The 19339-nt window shown below is 49.1% G+C and overlaps 2 protein-coding genes across 3 annotated transcripts; one reads left to right on the forward strand and one right to left on the reverse strand.

Annotated features, from left to right (window-relative positions):
- Positions 1-40: 40 nt before the first annotated feature.
- On the reverse strand, positions 41-12531 carry LOC125762141 (multiple epidermal growth factor-like domains protein 8). Its single transcript, XM_049423950.1, has 6 exons — positions 11120-12531; positions 10852-11043; positions 10550-10783; positions 6070-10488; positions 3341-5996; positions 41-3263 (listed from the first exon to the last, which is right to left on the reverse strand). The coding sequence occupies exons 1-6, from the start codon at positions 11480-11482 to the stop codon at positions 1906-1908; spliced, it is 9222 nt and encodes a 3073-aa protein (XP_049279907.1). The 5' UTR covers positions 11483-12531; the 3' UTR covers positions 41-1905.
- Positions 12532-12709: 178 nt separating this feature from the next.
- On the forward strand, positions 12710-18961 carry LOC125762145 (probable phospholipid-transporting ATPase IIA). 2 transcript variants are annotated; one of them, XM_049423960.1, is made up of 6 exons: positions 12710-13230; positions 14452-15112; positions 15193-17518; positions 17590-17719; positions 17801-17874; positions 17960-18961. In XM_049423960.1, the coding sequence occupies exons 1-6, from the start codon at positions 13073-13075 to the stop codon at positions 18091-18093; spliced, it is 3483 nt and encodes a 1160-aa protein (XP_049279917.1). In that variant the 5' UTR covers positions 12710-13072; the 3' UTR covers positions 18094-18961. The 2 variants fall into 2 exon arrangements, with proteins under 2 accessions (XP_049279917.1, XP_049279918.1); XM_049423961.1 differs by lacking the exon at positions 12710-13230 and adding an exon at positions 13494-13917.
- Positions 18962-19339: the final 378 nt, after the last annotated feature.

Consider the following 19339-nt stretch of genomic DNA (forward strand, 5'->3'; position numbering starts at 1 on the left):
CGTGAATGTTATTTCATTTTATTGAGACTACACATTTCGCTTAGTTTTGTTATTGTTTGTTATTGTGTGGTTTGTTTGCTGTCGCATGGCCGGCGTTCCGACGTCATATACAAAATATTACCCAGCATACAGGAATTTATGCTTTGAAACGGGGATGTAGGGACACCATCTTGTAAATGGCGAACTTGGTTTTTATCCCCACTTTTTCTTCTTGTTTTGCGATTGTTCGGTTTGGTTTTGATTTTCTTACTTGCTGACTTACTTTATATTTATCTACATCGTCATCATTTCTTCGCTATAGTTTACCACATTGTGGAATTTAGTGTGTGTGTGTGTTTTTGTTTAGTTTCTTACTCAATTTATTCTACGCGTATGTATACTTATACTAAATCTCGCATTCTCCATTCTATCGGGATTAATCGATTTATCGACACACACACACTCTGCGCTGGTAGGCGGCAAGCTTTTAGCTACTGTCCGCAGGGGAAACAAAACCAAGTACATTTTCTCGTTCTGGCACGAAAAACGGGCTACGTTAAGTCTTTAAAACGCATTGCATTGTGGTACGTTCGATCGGTAAGTAGCAGTATTGTGTTTCTAGTGTGAGCAGAATAATAATGTACTGCAGCTGCAAAGAAAATATTTTTAATTTTTGTTTGTTTTTAACAATAATTTGCGAGTGCTGTGCTTCGAGATCAAAACACGCTGCCCCTGCGCTCTCGAGGAAAACCTCGACAGTCCCAGGTGCGAATGTGAAGAACGATCTCTGCTGGTAAACATTCGGTATCACGTTTTGGTTACGGTGGCTTAGGATAAATAGTACTGCGCTTAATCAAGTTCGCTATACGCGTACGCATACTGATGCTACTACTAACTGATATCGTAACTAAATCTAAAGCTGTTAAGTAATCTCTGTATTGCACTCGCTCATCCCTTTGATCACGCGTACGCGATCAATACGCTACGAATTTCTCTCAAACAAACGCACATTCATAATACAGATGAAAATCATTCGTAATGGCTTGCTTACGGACGCAATGCTGTGTAACTATCATGCATTAGGAAAAACGCACAATGGATGTGCAGTTGTCTTTTTTTTTTTGTTCGAAAATCCCACAAACAGAATGCCTCATCCATCAGCATTTCTGCGAGATCAATGTTGGCAAAACTTCTTAACACAATCACGCGCACCCACACACACACATAGTATAACATTTTAAGCTAATGTACAAATTTCCTACCAGACCTGCACCGGTCCAAAACTTATTAGATTACACATTGTAAATAGATTTAATTTAAAAGATCTTACTCGATTAATATAATCACACGCTAGGCATCTAAACTCAAAAGAAAGCGAGTTGTGCATTGCTTGTGGGCTGAGATTACTGAAGAAACAACACAAAACAAAAACGTTACATTAGAAATAGTAAAATAAAAAAGCATTGGTCTATGGTCTTCATTCATCGTCTTTACCCGCATACCGCAAGCAAAAAATAGCTTATCACTTAACAGATCAACAAATGTTCCGAGTATCGTCACCCCCACTTGCATCGTGAGTGCGTTGTGTTTGTGTTACAAAACGGATTTGTAATTTGACTAATGTTACGCTGATAAGTGCGATGCGTAACACAAACAGGCTCATCCTTTCCCATTCCAATAACATTCCAATTTCTACCAAGGAAATGATGTATTAATACTTCCGGACGTTCAAATGCACATTCACCCACATCCAAACGATTTCGTGCTATTCTTGATTTGTTGTAAGCAACAAACAAATAAAAAAAACAAAAACAAATGAAATCTAACAATGAATTAGCTAAACGATGCGCAAAAAGGTCCCTGTGTGTTTTGCCGACAGCTAATTGAGAGTTATCAGATTCCATCATCCTAACGCGATTCCTAGATTTACTGCCGCTCGCGGTTCGATGCAAGCGGTTGCAGCGGAACTTGCTCGTGGTGGACTTCGATAAATGGTTGTCGTTCCGCCAGCGGTCCGACCACATCCGCTGGTTCGCCCCGATGCATATGTTGCAGTGACAACTGTTGTTGCTGCTGCTGCTGTTGCTGATTATAGTAATGAAGTGGATGTTGTCGTGGCGAGGCGTGACAAACACTGCCTCCACCAGGTGAGCTACGCCGGCGATGGTGTCCACTGCCGGCCGCACGCGAATGGGACGGATAGCTGCCACCGGATGTGCGCCCCATAACGATCAGTGCCGATGCAAGTGCGAGCGTTATGTGTGACTTTTGTTTGCCCGGCAAACGTACGAACACCGTCCCGACGGCGGCATAGTTATCCGCCGTCGGCTCTAACGCTATCGGACCTATATCCGGTTGATGATGGTGCTGCTGCTGATGATGATGGTGATGATGGTGATGATGATGGCCGTGTGCATTGTTCGCATTACTACCGGCACTACCACCGGTGGAATGTTTCGAAGTTCGGCCACGTCTCCGATGCGGTGCCGGCGTAATGATACCCTCCGATGGACCCTCGAGTGAAAGATTGATCCGTCCGAACGGTCGCTTCGCCATGTGCAGCATCTCGACGACATGGCGCCGGCGGGCCCGGCGCATATCGGCCGCCTGTTTCGCTTTCCACGCCAGCACGCAGAGCGCGAGAAACAGGAAAAAGCACGAGAAAAACACGGAGAAAAACACGAACAGATGGATGTGGAGCTGATCCTGGCGGAAAAACACCAACCCATAGCTGGCGGTCGATCCGGGGCGTGCCCGCAGCGCAATGTAAAACTTGGTCTGCCCCAGCGCATGCACCGTGTGGGGCAGCGTAACGACAAGCCGATTTTTAAGACCAAACACCCGCAGCAGCGATTTGCACTCGTTCAACGTTTCGTACGTGATCAGATCGCGTGCATCACGATCGAATACGTAGAAATCGTCGTTCCCTAGACCACCGCAAACAGGGGAAGTTTTCTCACCTGCTAGCGGTACCTCCGACCCTTGAATGTTGAGCGGGTGCAAGTCTATGGACCCGAGTGTTGGCACGGCGGATGACCATAGAGATACATAACTAGTGTGCTGTTGGTACCAAACGTATCTTCGGTCGAGCAGAATGTCGTGATGCCCGGTCGAGACGTTCGTCTGCACGATGAAAGATTCGTCCGTCGGGCTCATGTAGAAATCGAGCTCACCCTGCGTCACATCCACGATGAAGCGTATGTCAACATTCATGTAGCGTGGTTGAATGACGAAAAACACCGTCTGGCCGGGTTTTAGTGGCTGCGGTTTAATTTTACACTCATCTGCAAATAAGGAGGAAACAGTATTAACGATAAGGAAGGTGTACAACGCATTGAACCACCCACGTTTCGCAACTTACCGATCGTTTTGGCATCGAAACACATGCGCGACTCGACTGTGATGTGCTTGTAGCACTGATGTCCATTGTTCGGGTGGCCCGAGTAAGAATCCCGACACTTCGTACACTGCAGCGACCAGCAGTTGAAGGCATGGTTCTTACCCTTGGACGAGCATGTATTGTCACTCTCGGTGTTATTGCCACAGTTACATTTCTCCCCCGTCATCGGATCACACATATCCCCATGCCCGTTGCACTCACACGGTGAACACGCCTTGCCCGGGGTGGCCGATTTGCGAAAATATCCCGGGACGCATGTCTCACACTGATCGCCATCGGTATAATTCCCACACCCGAGACATATTGCATCCCCGGTTGGGCCCTCCATCACAAGCTGTTTCAGCTCCTGTCGCGTCATATTACGCATCGTCGCTTCTTGGTCGCGCCCAATGCAAAGATCCGTCTGACCGTTACAGTACTGCACGCATGGTACACAGCTACCACCGTTCCGTGGGTCGCCGACATAAAATGGGAGACATTTGTCACACTGCGCACCCATCGTATTGTTGTGGCACTGGCCGCAACGATCCAGCTGATCCGCACCGGTACAGTTCGAGTGTCCATTGCACTGGCACTGGATGCTACAGTTGGCACCGACGTAACCAAAATCACACCGGCATACGTCCGGTTCCGTACATGCGCCACGTACGCACCCTTGGCTGCACACTGGCACACACATGCCACCACCGCCAAGACTCGATGTGTTGTACCCCGGCGCACACACACACTCGTATCCGTGCAGATGATCAACACACCGTTGCGACTTGGCATTGCAGTTGTGATGCCCGTTGGCGCACTCGTTTTCCGGCGGACATTTGAAGTAATTCCAGCCAAACGGTTCCGTCGCGTTGGCTGGCGTTTTGCTGCGCGTTTGATAGATTGCGGCACAGGTCGATCCCGCCGGATGGTTGGCCGGTCCATCAACCGAACCCTCCGTACACACACCGTCCCCATCCGTGCCATTCCTTGAGCACCAACCGCAGTACGCATGGCGCAGGCAGTTCGTACACTGGGTAAAGCTTGCGCACGGTTCCGGACAGTGCTGTGGATCGTTCGGACGCACGATCAACCCACAGATGCCGCCGGAACAGTACAGCGGTTGGAACATCGGCGATATACACTCATTCAGCTGCGTGGACCAAAGACACTCCGATGGTCGGCTGGAATGTTTAACGCACGTGCTGCAGTTCTTAAAAGCGCTACAGGGCAACGGGCAGCTTACGGCTCGCGTATCATTTTTCGATGCATCCATCTCGTCCGCCGTAGGTATCGTCGCTTCCCGACATCGGTGTTTCAATCCACCCTGGTCCTCCTGCCAGCTGCATCCCGGCATAGCGCCGCAACTTTCACAATCATCCGCTACACAGCCACGCCCCGGCAGCCCCGGACACTCGTTCTGTGTGATCAGCGCGGTTTGATTAGCGATACATCCATTGTGTGTACCACAGTCGGACGATCGTTCCATGCAGCTAACCATTGGATGGCACTCCGGGCACCATTTGCAGGGTGATTCGGTTTCACCGTGCCACGGGTAGCTGGCCAAGCAAGTGGAACATGTTTTAAACGACGTGCAAGCTCTTCGTCCGATCCACTCGCTATCGCAAGACGCACCACTGTTGAACGAGATCGTCCCATTGTAACCTTCGCAGGCTTGATACGTTCCACCGGCCGAGTAGCAATGTGAGGGCGCTTCACCCGGGATACCTTTGACCGAACAGAAGCTACAACCGGAGTACTGTCGGCACAGGTACTTCGAGCCGCTCCACAGATCGCACATATCCTCCGGCAGATCGATGCGCGTTACCCGACAATGGTTGCTACCATCCCAGCCGGCTACCACGTAGATTGAACCACCCTCCGGATCCTGGGCCATCGCTTGTGCGTACGTATAGCTGTAGCTTGCACCCACCTTCTTGGCATCCTTCGCCAACCGGATCCACTGGTTGCAGCGATACACGTACGCCACCATCACATCGTCGCGGGCAAGCGAATCCGTACCGTTCCCAGTGGAACGGCCACCAAATACCAGCATGTAGTGTTGGGTTGCGACCGCTGAATGGAGATATCGTCCCGGTGGTACATACTCGGCACCGTGGTAGATAAACGATGGTAGCTCCGTCCAGCGGTGCGTGGTAACGCTGAATGCGTACAATCGCTTCGAAACACCCGATTCATTGCTATCCAGCTGTCTGCGCACACCACCGTACACGTATACGGCCGCACTTGGTGCGTGATACACGGCCGTGTGACCATAGATGCCACCGGGCGATGATCCGTGTGTCGCGACCATTGTCCAGCTAGCCGTAGCAAGATTAAACAACCACACGGTACCTTGCAGACCGCGCCCGATGGTGTAGCCACCGATCAGCAGCAGTAATTCTTCGCGCCCGACAGCCGTTAGCGTGTGGCCAGCAAGTGCCGGTGGATGGGTTTCGTTTTGCGGCACCACTAAACTCCAACGCTGCGTCTGCAAACCGAACTGCCACAGATCGTCCAGTGTGCCGTTGCGTGAAAGACCACCGTACACGTAGATTGCTTGCCGACTGCCAATGATTTCCGCTGCATGATAGTAACGTCCCTGCGGCATACGATCCTCCGGACTAGAATCAACGGTTACCTGCGAAGGCAAAGGATATAAAATCGATCAGATTTGTCACACACAACCATTCGATCGCTCTCGATCGACTCACCTGCATCCAGGTGTTATTCTTCGTGTCAAACTGCCGTATATCGTTCAACGGTCCGTGCGACAGTGAATAACCACCAAACATCCACAGCGATCCTCGACGATCTGCCACTAGCGAATGACCGAACCGTGGCAATGTTTTACGCAAATGCTCGAAACTATCCGACACCAGATATGAATTGAACAGCTCGGTAAACACCACACAGGAAGGTTTGACGATAGACGAACAGTCGTCCCCACCGTACCCGGGCGCACAGATACACCGGCCGTACGCATTGTCACACGTGCCCTGTTTGCTTTCCTCGTTACAATCGGACGGACAGATGCGCATCATACAGCGCGGCCCCGTGAAACCTTTCGGACAAACACAGCGCCCATCGTCGGTGCAATGGTACGGCCGTTGACAGCTTGCTGCGGCACAACTCAACACCGAATAGATTGCGTTGAAACCCTGCTCCGGTGAGGGTCCTTTTTTGAAATGTACGGTTAAATGGCCGGAACGTGCTTCCGCTATCCAAGATCCGCGTTCTTCGTTACAGAATACCGCGATCAGCTGCTTCTGTTGGGCGACACCCGTCAGATCGGGCAGACCATCATACACGTACACCGCATTTTCGCCGCACGTCACATTCATTCGTTCTTGTTCGATCTTGATCTGTATGATCGCGTTACGGAGCTCTGTCGAGACTGCTCCTACAGTACCTTCTCCAACTGTTCCTGCTCCTCCACCGCCACGTCCCTGTGGACTTACGATCCAGAGACATTCACGCGTTTCCTGTCCGCTCCAGCTCGACCGATACGACTGAAACGATCCGAGTCCTTGCGTGCCAACCTGCGTCAATACGCCGCGTGACGCACACTGATGATAGCACTGGCCGCCATCCTTGGGATCGCCGTAAAAATTGCGATTGCACATCTCACACCGCAATCCCTCGGTGTAATCCTGGCAGTAGCATTCGCCCGTCTTCGCATCACAGATCCCGAGCGCCACATTACCGTGACCGTTGCAGTCACATCGCTGACAACCTGCCTCGGTCGTCGCATTGCCAAAGCTGCCCGGACTGCACCGTTCGCAAAATTCACCCTCCGTCCAGTTCAAACACTGATCGCAACGTCCGACACCCTGCAGACAGGTGGAATGGTTATTGCACGCGCAGTTCACACTGCAGTCCACACCAGTCCAGCCGAGATCGCAAACACACCGGAAATCGGGCGCCCCCGAGCAATGCCCGTGGGTACAGGCTTCGTAACACGTCTGCTGGCAGTAGCGCACACCGTCGCCAACGAAACCTTTGCGGCATTTGCAGCTGTACGAACCGTGCGTATTGCTACACTCTGCCTGCTTGTGACAGTCGTGCAGTCGCAGCTCACATTCATCCACATCGGGACATTGGGCATATGCCCAGCTCGTCCGTACCGGTTCCGTCACGTTCGATGTACCTGGTAGCAGCAGTTGCCCATTGCCACACAATCCCTGCGTCGAGCGGTTGAAGTCACCCTGCATGCACATACCGTTGATCGGATTGTCCGTATCGTAGCACCAGCCGCAGCTAAGCGAACGCAAACAAAAGGAACAGTTTTGAAAGCTGGCGCACGATTTGCACTGCTGCACCATCGGTGCACTTGTTCCGTCCTGATCTATTACCGGTGGTACCGTGATCGGAAGCGTTTGATCGAGCCATTCGCGGCACATCCCGAACTGATACTCGCTGGTGTACACCGAGAAGGAGAAACATTGGCTCGTGGCTTCACACCACACGCACCGACCACGATCATTCAAGCAAGCGGAACAATCCGTCCGCTGGTAGCAAGGTGTTGGACACTGGTCCAGCGTCCGTACTGCCGCTTCCGAGCGTCCTCTTCGTGCGCAGGTCGCATCCTCTGTCCACCACTCGCACTGATTTCCCGAATGGCCGATACACTGCTCGCAGGAGACAAAGTTCGTACAGTTCGAACAGTGCGCCGGCTGGATGGTTAGATAGCGCCAGTCCAAACCACGGCGGCACGTTTCCGATTCGTTTGCTTTGCGCGATAAGCAACCGTTCGTTAGTTCACACCAGCCACAGGATGAGTCGGAAAGGCACTCGAGACAGTTACCGTACGAGGCGCAAGCCGTTCCGTTCGAGTACGGTTCGAGAAATTCGAATGTAAACGCCTGCAGCACATTACCGTAGAAGTGTTGCAGACTCATTTTGCTCAAATCCGGATGATGTCCGTGATGGTGATGATGGTGCCCACCGGAACCGCCGTAATAACCTCCTGCGCCGCGACTATTTCTTTGAGCCTGAAAATCTACCAATATGTTTGCACGATCGGCCCACTTTACCATCCCGCAGACGCTTTCGTTCGCAGTTATGTTTGTGGACACCATCGTTTCCATTACCAGGGTAGTGAGCGGAGCGTTTGCCGTCGTGTCCCCTTTACGCCCTGCCTGTGTCGATACTTGCACCGTGCGAAGTATTGCATCGGCATGACTAACACACGCCTGGAGCAGCGCCATCGATTGATCCGTCATGGGTGGAAAGCGAATGAAGCCGAGCAGGCGGGCCACAACCTGCCCACCGAGCTGTTGTTCTGTCGGTGTGTTTGTTGGAGGTGAGGTAAAATCGGCCATTGTGGCGTTCACGATCATTACCGCATCCGGCATGGACATGTTCATCGGATGCAGATACTTCAGAAACGTCAACCCGGGCCGTTTGTCCTGCGATGTACACTCACTCGGTTTCGTCACTTCCGTACCTTTGGTACCCCACCAGCCCGGCTTCTGGGAAGGTGTATCCTCCCCACACACGCCATAATTGTCGTCCTTGTGGTGACAGCGAGCATTTTGCACACACCAGGTGCACCGATCCAGACCGAGCTTGTGCGCGATGGATTGCATGTGCTGCAGGTGTTTGTCTGCTTTGCGACCAGGGTCTTCACCATCTTCGTCTAGCGTCGTTGTACCGTGTACCAGACACGAATGACAATCGCCCAACACGGAGCAGATACCTTTGCAGCGCGTCGTCTGTAGGTTAGTCGTACAGTTTGCTCCGATCGTACGGCCGTAACACACACTGTCTGCCGAACACCAGCCACACTCCAAATCAGCCAAACACTCGTTGAACGATGTATGCCTTGGACAAGCGGCTTCCGGTGCAAACGTTACATCGACGTGCACCACCAGCATGAGCGGTAGCGAGTAGGCGAGCAGATCACCATTCACATTACCATGGTAACCACCAACGATGAGCAGCGTGTTTCCTTTCCGCACGGCAGCCGCATGTGCAAACACACCCTGCTTCTTCGGATAGCGATATTTACTGCCCGGTCCCGGTCCTAGCACTTCCGGATTTATCCAGCTGTGACATCCCAGATGATACAGGTACATCTGATTATCGTAGCAAATCTCTTCCTTGTTGTGCTTGTGCGAGTAACCACCGAAAACGATCAGATAGTTGCCAATAATGTTCGTCGTGTGAAAAGCACGTTCACGCGGTGCATATCCATCGTGCAGAGCCGTACGAGGGTACTGCAACTCTGCCCAGTGTTTGTGATCAAGTTGAAACGCAAACATTCGATCGGAAAGGCGTGAAAAACGGGCCACATTCGCTAGCAAACCACCGTACACGATCAGTGAGTTGGTTGCGCGCTGGTACGAGGTGGTGTGCGCAACCATACGCACATCAAGCGATTTGCCACCGCGCGGTATCACTTCCTCCCATCGCTCTGCATCCGATGCGTCCGGAATGAGCTTTATCCGGAACAGTTTCGATGAAAATTCACCGTCCTCCATTGCGCCGCCAAACACGTACAGAAATTCGCCGGCAAGTGTGAGTGTGTGGCGCGTCAGTGCCGGTGGCCTTACCGGCGATTCGGTCGCACGCTCGAACCATGTACCACCGTTGTGCGATACGTTGTACAGCCACAAATCATTTGCCAGCTCACCATTGGTTGCGAGCTTTCCACCGAAGATTACGAACCCATCACTGACAGCGGATGCTGCGTGTCCGTATCGCCCGGCCGGGCGCGTTCCGTTGGAAAGTCCTTCGCCGTACCCAATGCCGGTTCGATTGTCCGAAAGTGTGTAGATAACATTGCTTAGAAAATTCGGTTCCCGGGACAACCGTTCCGATTCCTCTTCGAGAAACTGTGTCCTTCGGAGAAGCTTTTCTTCCTCCGAGGACGGTTCAGTGTAGTTCTGGTCGACGCGAATGCCCCACTCATCTTCCCAGTGGTTTCTATCAAACCGGAACACGTATAGACTGTCGAACACTTCGTTTAGATTGTAACCTCCAAAGACGTACAGCGCATCCGACGGTTCGTAGTAAACGGCTGTATGTGCCGCTCTTGGCGGTAGTCCATTTTTAGAGTTGGTAATCCAGTGCCACTCCTTTGGAGCAGGCTTTGAGCGATGGAGACCACATGCTTGTCCTAAATAGTCCTGCAATTGGAACGAACGGTACGTTGACATTGCATTTCTCTTCATTGTAAATCTACCCTACCTTTGAGCATTCACAGCGATCACTCGAACACGTCCCGCGACTTTCTATACCTCCACATCGGTCAGGACACGGATCTAAACTGCAATCACTTCCGATCCATCCTCGATCACAAACACACGCATGATCGACGCATCGACCATTCCCAGTGCAGTTGTTGGGACAGTTCGTAACAGCAAACTCTGCCCGAAAGCCTTCCTGCACGTAATTGGTGTCGCTGTACAGCAATATCAACATCTGTTGGGATTACAGGAATTATGCTATCAAATGACACCATTGATGCATTATGAAGCGGTAACACTTACACTACCGGAGCTAGCGATCAAGTGCTGGGGTTCCGTATTGCCACTAAAACTACCCAACAGTGGTGAGCGGAACGAGTCACCATCGTAGATGAAGATATAATCGTACGAGCATTCGGTGCCCATACTGCGAAATTTGAGCGTTATAAATTGACTATCATTTTGCGCCCTTATCAACCATTCGCAGTGAGAATCCTGTACAGAATGAAAAACAAAGCGTGCCATTCTATTAGTTTACGCGATTAAGCGCGATTTAATTAGTTCCGCTTACCTGTGTGTAATTAACACCGGCTGGACCATCGCTGATTTCACCGTACGATTGCGTGAAGATACGCCGTGTTTTATCGCACGATTGTCTTGTTTGCATTTTGGTCAGCGTTAGGCCGACCTGCACGTACGGTAGCAGTACCAGCTGCAGCAACACCAGCCAAACCAGCGTATGCAGTTTCTTAATCTTATTCCGGTACCGAGCCATCGTTGTTCCGCCATCTATTCGATGCTTGTTCCTGTTGCTAACACCACCGAGTGCCTGCTTAGACTGTTGTTGTTCGTGCGTCGATGCAACGATGGGGCGGCTACGGTTTCTACTGTGTGTGCAGGTGGTTTGCGACGACAATAATTGGTTCATCTCCATTCAGATGGTATTGTCGTCGTGACTAATTACGGTCTACCCACCTACCGTTTGCCCTTTTGCAGCATCCGGTGACTTCGCATGAGAAGCTTTCTTTCCCGGACAACGTGTACGTTTGCGTTTTTTTTTTGTTTCTTGCTCCCACAACTAACTAATTTTGCAAATGAATGATGATGCTACGTTGCTGGTAATATATCAAGCCAGCCTGCTTTTAGTGCCTCTGATCCAACCTGCTGCATTTCACGGGAATCATGATGATGATTATGATGATTTGCTTACAAATTTTGCCTTCAACAATGCATAATTGATGCATTTGCGATAGATACAAGCCAATGTAATCGTTTGCAGTCGGTGGGACATTTAGGAGCTGCGGCAAATATGCATTCCGTTGCAGTCACTGGACGCTTCAGCACACATTTCTACTGTCCATCTCGGAGGGAGGATGATATTGTGATAAGTTGGTAGCATCCAGAGTAGTTGTTGTTTTGATGAAGGGTACCATCAAACCAATGCTTTCTTCGTCTCTTTGCCTAGCATGAATTCTTATCAAAGTTCCTGGTAACTCTTAACTGGAGCTCGTAGTGGACATAGATAAACACTCACTTACTACACAGCACGGACCAACAGAATGCGACACAAATTTTCAACTGTAGAAACACCATATCCTGTACCGTTTTGCTTTCCTGACCTGCTCACTTCCGGCCGGGATACTACACACTGGCGCGCTTAACAAAAGCTTACTTTACTGCACTGATATGTACACGAGTTTGGTTCCACTTTAGACGCACGGTTGCGTCCATTTAGTGATTGATTTTGCTCAAGAAACCACCATTTCTTTAAGACAAAATTCTACAACAACCACCCTCCGTGTGGGAGAGGAACCTTTTTTCTGTGGGGTAGCTGTGATGCTGTCAAATAAGAAATAAACCATGCTCAAGCACCCGCTACACTGGAAGCAATAAAGAATGAAATTACAATTCAAAAAAAAATATAGCCACAGTGAAATAGTAGAACCAATCTCAATCTGTAATAAATGTATTATTTTCTATCATTCTATAAATAATTGTATGTATCATTTTCTATTCTTTATCGCAAATGTATTATTTCACAAAGAAAAACAATCACATGTAGACGCTGCTTCATCGCATGCGGGATCGATTTTCATCTGTCAACAAGGCGAGCCTCGATGTCTCCTGCACCGGGTGTGTGTACCGTGCTTAATAATTTTAATGTTTGTGCGATAAGTGTGTGCGATAAGAACCTTCCCCAGCAGAAACAAATTTACTGAAAGACTTTGAACATAGCTTAATCAGTTGCAATAAAAAAAACCAATCCACATTGGAAAATGTGTACGTCCTATGGAAGACGGACTTGTAACGGAAGCGATTGAATCTACAGCTGCTAAAGCTACCGGACGGTTTTGTTCCCTCAGCCCGGAACGTGCTCGGTGTGGTTTTATCCCCATTTTTGGGGATTGAACGGCGTACAGAAATGCCATCTGGCAATTATTAGCTAAGCATTGTGTCATTTGCAACTGATTGATCATACAAAGAGCTCGCGAATTGCGTACAGTTCATCTCATCCCGTCGTAGGATGAATGTTGAACTGCGCGATTTCGAGATTAGTGATTCCGAAACCGAGCTGCTCATAGAACCAGCCACAACCCGTGCCAATCGACTGAACGGCCGTTCGTTTCGCAATCGTCGACAAGAATTGTTCAAGCTGGGGTCCTTCCTGAAGAAGCTGTGCTGGTGAGTAATGATAAGAATGATTCCGATGCGGAGAAAAGTCAACAAAACCTGCAGGAACATGAGATTGGTGTAATGGTTGGTTCATTTCACCGGAATGTGACCCGTTCAAAAAGGCTCAAATTTACTTCCTATTTGCCCTTTTTTGTAAAGTACTTTTTGCAAAAAGATTTTTTCCTTCATCAGATGGTGTGTCACAACACACAAAAAAAAGAACAAAATCAAAACATTCATGTAAACAATACTGTTCCTTTCTTCAACTGTCAAGACATTTGTGCGAGTGTGCGTGCGATCCACATGCTCACCAACACTGTTGCCATCGCGAAAAAGCAAAACAGTCAACAAAAAGAGACAGTTGTTCTTTCAAGCGAGAAACGTCATCCACAAGTATCTGCAGGGCTCTGACTGATTGCGTTTCGCGAAAAATTCATCACGAAAACACACTGTTGTGCCTCATCGTATGATTCGTTAGTATCGTGCGTGATAACTATACCTCCCCTTTGATTGGGTTCGCATATCGGATCCTGCTTACGACATCCGTGGGTATTAAGAAACGGCCACCAAAATTCATGAGCTACAGGTAATCCGTGACGCGATGGAGGACGCCCCACCGCACCACATTCCATCCGCACCGGTCACGAAGGAAACGATTCCACTCATCGAGAAGGCTCCGAAAACGCGCTGGTTCAGGTAATCATCCGTACGGGCGGTGTGCATCTTCTTGATGTCCACAATAAGTTGGTCTCTTGGCACAAGAAGCGCTACCGAGGAGTGCCATCCCATAGAACGCTTTGTCGGGGGTGGCTCTTATCAGCGTTAAATTGGCGAAAGAAGAGCAGGGGTAGCAATATTTAGGCCACTCAAGTGTGGGCCACGATGAGTCATCGGGTGTAATGTAATTCCGCGGTGGAAAGTGAGCTTCGACGCGTTTGTTTGCCGCAAAGGAGTTGCACAATAGGCAGAGAAAGACGGAAATGAAACCGTTCAAAGCAGTTACTACAACCAAAATAGCTTTATTCGACCAGATTTAATATTTATAAGCGAAAATTATTGCCACTGCATAAGCAATGATTGTCTTATGCCGTTCTCATTACATTCTTTTTTGGGACAGAAAAAAACATACATTGAAGGACTCCTGCCATTACTAATGTAGTTGCCTTTTCTGTTTATCGATTTCTTACGTCGTCACCTTTAATTACGTTTTTCGCTTCCCCTTACTTACAGCTGCTGGTGCTGGGCATGGCGAAAATGGTGTGCATCGAAGGAACTAAAACCCCGCACGATCTACATCGGGCGACCGCTGACGGAAAAGTTTCCACCGAACGAGATCCGGAACCAGAAGTACAACTTCTTCACCTTTCTGCCGCTCGTGCTGTTCGAGCAGTTCCGCTTCTTTCTCAATCTGTACTTCCTCATCATGGCCGTTAGCCAGTTCATACCGGAAATTCGTATCGGATACCTTTACACCTACTGGGGTCCGCTCGGGTTCGTACTGGCCGTGACGATATGTCGCGAAGCGGTCGATGACCTTCGGCGGCACAAGCGCGACCGAGAGGTAAATTCGCAGAAGTACAAACGGTTTGTCAGCGCGGACAAACCACCGGAATCTGTATCTTCATCGAAGCTACGCGTCGGTGATGTTATCATGGTGGAAAAGGATGAACGAGTGCCGGCAGATTTGATATTGCTGCGAACGAGCGACAAAAGTGGAGCCGTATTCGTGCGTACCGACATGCTGGATGGAGAGACAGACTGGAAGCTGAGGCTGGCAGTTCCGGCAACGCAGAAACTTGCATCCCATGGCGATCTCCTGACGGTGAATGCGTCGCTGTACGTTGAGAAACCGCAGCGAGATATACACACGTTCATCGGGACTTATTCGAAGGTTAATTGCTGAGGAGTATTTAATGTTTTTTTCTGGAAGTATGACATATTAATATGATTTTTGTTGTCCTTTCTTTTCAGCTCGGTGGAACAGAAGATGAAGGGTTAAATGTGGAAAACACACTCTGGGCAAATACGGTCGTTGCATCCGGCACGGCCGTCGGTATCGTCATCTACACTGGCAGCGAAACGCGCAGCGTAATGAACAATTCACAACCACGCTCTAAAGTGGGTCTCCTCGATCTGGAAATTAATAATCTCACAAAGGTCCTGTTCTGCGCCGTCATCGGATTGTCCTTCGCGATGATGTGCCTGAAGGGATTCAACGGACCCTGGTATCGATATATGTTCCGATTCGTGCTGCTGTTTTCCTACATCATCCCGATCAGCTTGCGGGTCAACCTCGACATGGGGAAAGCATTCTACTCGTGGCAGATTCAAAATGACGACGAAATCAAGGGTACGGTGGTGCGTTCCACCACCATTCCCGAAGAGCTGGGACGCATGTCGTACCTGCTGACGGACAAAACTGGTACACTTACGCAAAACGAGATGATCTTTAAGAAGATCCACGTCGGTACGGCCGCGTACGGGCGGGACACCTTCCCGATGGTGTCGGCTGCCATACAATCCGTGTACGGGACTTTAACGGCACCGGCAGACGCATCGCCAGATGACCACGGTTCCGATTATCAACCGCGGCTGCGCAAACCGGATGGATGGCGCATTTGGGAGTCAGTAAAAGCGCTCGCCCTCTGTCACAACGTTACACCCGTTTACGAAAGTAGCAGTAATAATGGTGGAAGCAGCTCGCTATCATCCACCTCCGGGACGGAACGGCGACAATCACCTGCTCGGTCGATTTCCGTCGAAAGCCAGGCTGGTGAACCATCGGCCGGCAAATCGACCACGACGGAGAAAACTTACCAAGCGTCCAGTCCTGATGAGATCGCACTGGTAAAGTGGACGGAATCGGTCGGTTTGACACTGGTACAGCGAGATCTCAACCACATGACGCTACAGATACGCGATGCAACACGCGAAAGTAGTGGTGCGCGCGGTGCAAATATGAACGAGAACGCTTCCATTAACACGACCGTCACGAATCTGTCGGTAAATTCAAAAACTGACCTTAACTCACCGTCGAGCGGTGGCAGTGTAACGTCACTGAATTCGATCATTGCCGCCGGTGCACCCGGCCTGATGAAGTACCAAATACTGCAAACGTTTCCTTTTACGAGCGAAAACAAACGCATGGGAATTATCGTGCGTGAGCTAAATGGTGGTGAGATTACCTTCTATCTGAAAGGTGCCGATGTCGTTATGTCCGGGATCGTGCAGTACAATGATTGGCTGGCGGAGGAAAGTGGCAATATGGCACGCGAGGGTCTCCGAACGCTCGTCGTAGCGAAAAAGGTGTTGACGGAGGAACATTACAACGATTTCGTGATGCGTTACAATGCGGCCAAGGTAAGCGTTACCGATCGCGTTACAAAGGTGGCCGCCGTTATCGAGAGCCTCGAGCGCGAGATGGAACTGCTCTGTCTGACCGGTGTCGAGGATCGGTTGCAGGAGCGCGTACGGCCAACGCTCGAGCTCCTGCGAAATGCGGGCATTAAGATTTGGATGCTAACCGGCGATAAGCTCGAAACCGCCACCTGTATAGCAAAGTCGTCACACCTGGTCGGGCGTAATCAAAGCATACACGTGCTGAAGAGTGTGCTCACACGCACGGACGCCCATCTGGAGCTGAACCAGTTCCGCCGGAAGCAGGACTGTGCGCTGGTTGTGTCCGGCGAAAGCCTTGAGGTGTGTCTGCAGTACTATCAGCCCGAGTTTATGGAGCTTGCGACGGCCTGCCCGGCGGTCGTTTGCTGCCGTTGCAGCCCAACGCAAAAGGCGCAGGTTGTTTCGCTGATTCAGAAGTACTCGAAAAAGCGCACGTGCGCCGTTGGAGACGGTGGCAATGATGTGAGCATGATCCAGCAGGCAGACGCAGGTATCGGGATCGAGGGACGCGAAGGCAAACAAGCGTCCTTGGCGGGCGACTTTAGCATACCGCAGTTCTCGCACATTGCGCGATTGCTGATCGTGCACGGCAGACGTTCGTACAAGCGATCGGCTGCCCTGTCGCAGTTCGTCATCCATCGTGGGCTGATCATCTCCACCATGCAGGCGGTCTTTTCGGCCGTGTTCTACCTGTCTTCGGTGGCACTTTACCAGGGCTTTCTAATGGTCGGATACGCGACACTCTACACCATGTTTCCGGTGTTTTCACTCGTGCTCGATCAGGACATTAGTGCGAACATAGCGATCACGTACCCCGAGCTTTATAAGGAACTGTCGAAGGGTCGCAGTTTAAGCTACAAAACGTTCTTCATGTGGGTGTTGATCAGTATCTATCAAGGTAAAGAATCTTCCGGAAAGATGTGCTATTTATTCGATGGAAATTTTAATACAGCATCTTCCTTCTTCCAGGCGGTGTGATCATGTACGGTGCGCTGATTCTGTTCGAGGACGAATTTATTCATATCGTAGCCATCAGCTTTTCGGCCCTCATTCTAACGGAGCTGATAATGGTTGCACTAACCATTCGTACGTGGCACAAGTGAGTCTTCGAACATTGCTAGTGATAAGATAATTTTTGTTCATTGTAAAAAAACAATGAATCTTTCACTCTCGCTTTCAGATTGATGGTTATAGCGGAACTGTTCAGTCTAGTGCTTTACATCGTCTCTCTTGCCGTGTTGCACGAATATTTCGGTAAACCTTAACTGCTCTATCAGTCGCGCCAATCCTATTAATGCATTATTGTTTTTTTTGCTGCTGTATGCGTTTTTATTTCCAGACTGGGAGTTCATCTGGTCGTGGGATTTCCTGTGGAAAGTGCTGGTCATTACACTCGTCTCCTGTCTTCCGCTGTACATACTAAAATTCCTGCGCAAAAAGTTCTCACCACCATCGTATTCGAAGCTCTCCTAAGTGTACGGTTCGTCGGTTTTATTTATTTATTTCTAACATTTCAACAGAGCGCTCGTTTTCTGACCTGGTTATTATATCAGCGCAGAGCATTATTTAGCTTTATAAACGCATTCATTATTCGTGCTTAGTTTATACCCGTTTATTCCGTTTCATTTTGACCTCAAAGTATTACCTTTGATGATCGTTGTAAGCTGGGTAACAACAAATATAGCGACACTTGTTTTGTTTCCTTTTTTTAATACCAATTATATCAGCTGATGTGTATTGTATACTTTGATCGTGATATTTTTTCTGTAAACTACTCCAATGTATGGGCTTACCCATTTGGCTCACTTATCTTTGCATGCGAATGGAACAAAAAAGATACTGTGAGTGAGAAACAGCATGAGAGAACATTTTGTTTAACGATGAGAAGGGCAGCGAAAGTACATAACTGAAACATAACTTGTTACAAACAGTGTCTAAACGAATATCAATGCCTTCGGCAGCCGAACGTAGTAATACAGTTCGCGATGAACAATTTTTAAATGGTAATCATTCAAATTTAAGCGTTCATTTTTACTAAAAGGACAAAACTTTAAACATAAAATACGACTATACACGCACACCTTTACACGCAACAAAAAAACACTCATCCAACCAACAGCATTACAAGCAAAACTAAACATTAACAAAAGGGGAATGTGCAGTATAGCAAGGTGTGTTCCGCAAGCGTGTTCCAAGATCGTGGAATTATTGAACCAATATTATCCAACCAAAGGGGATACAGCTGTGAGTTTCTCACGCCCTTGGTACATATTGAGCGGAAATAAACGAAACACATTAAGTGGACTAATTAAGTTAATAAACTTCACAATTTAATAACAAACCGTTATTGCAAGCTTTATGTAATGTTCCGAAATCTATTAAAATATTAGCTTACCCGGCAAACCTAGCTTGCCATTTCTGGATTGACGATTGGGATTTAATAACAGGTACTTTCGTGTACGGCGCCGATTCCACATGTACCACCGAGTCGGTCTAAAAATTTTGAAAATTTCATAAGCCTCATTTTTGCACCAAGTTTTGCCTATAACTCGGTCGGTATCCAACGGATCACCAATCTTTAACCTGTGGTCGATAGATGGCACCAATGGCTACATTTTCTTCTTGGACGGCCATGCTCTCAAATGTCTGTGCCAGAAGTTATTCGAGGAACCAAGTTCCATACCCTGTTTGAGAAAATGTAAAATTTTTCTTCATTTTT

This window comes from Anopheles funestus, chromosome 2RL (assembly GCF_943734845.2).
Source record: "Anopheles funestus chromosome 2RL, idAnoFuneDA-416_04, whole genome shotgun sequence".
Taxonomy (NCBI): domain Eukaryota; kingdom Metazoa; phylum Arthropoda; class Insecta; order Diptera; family Culicidae; genus Anopheles; species Anopheles funestus.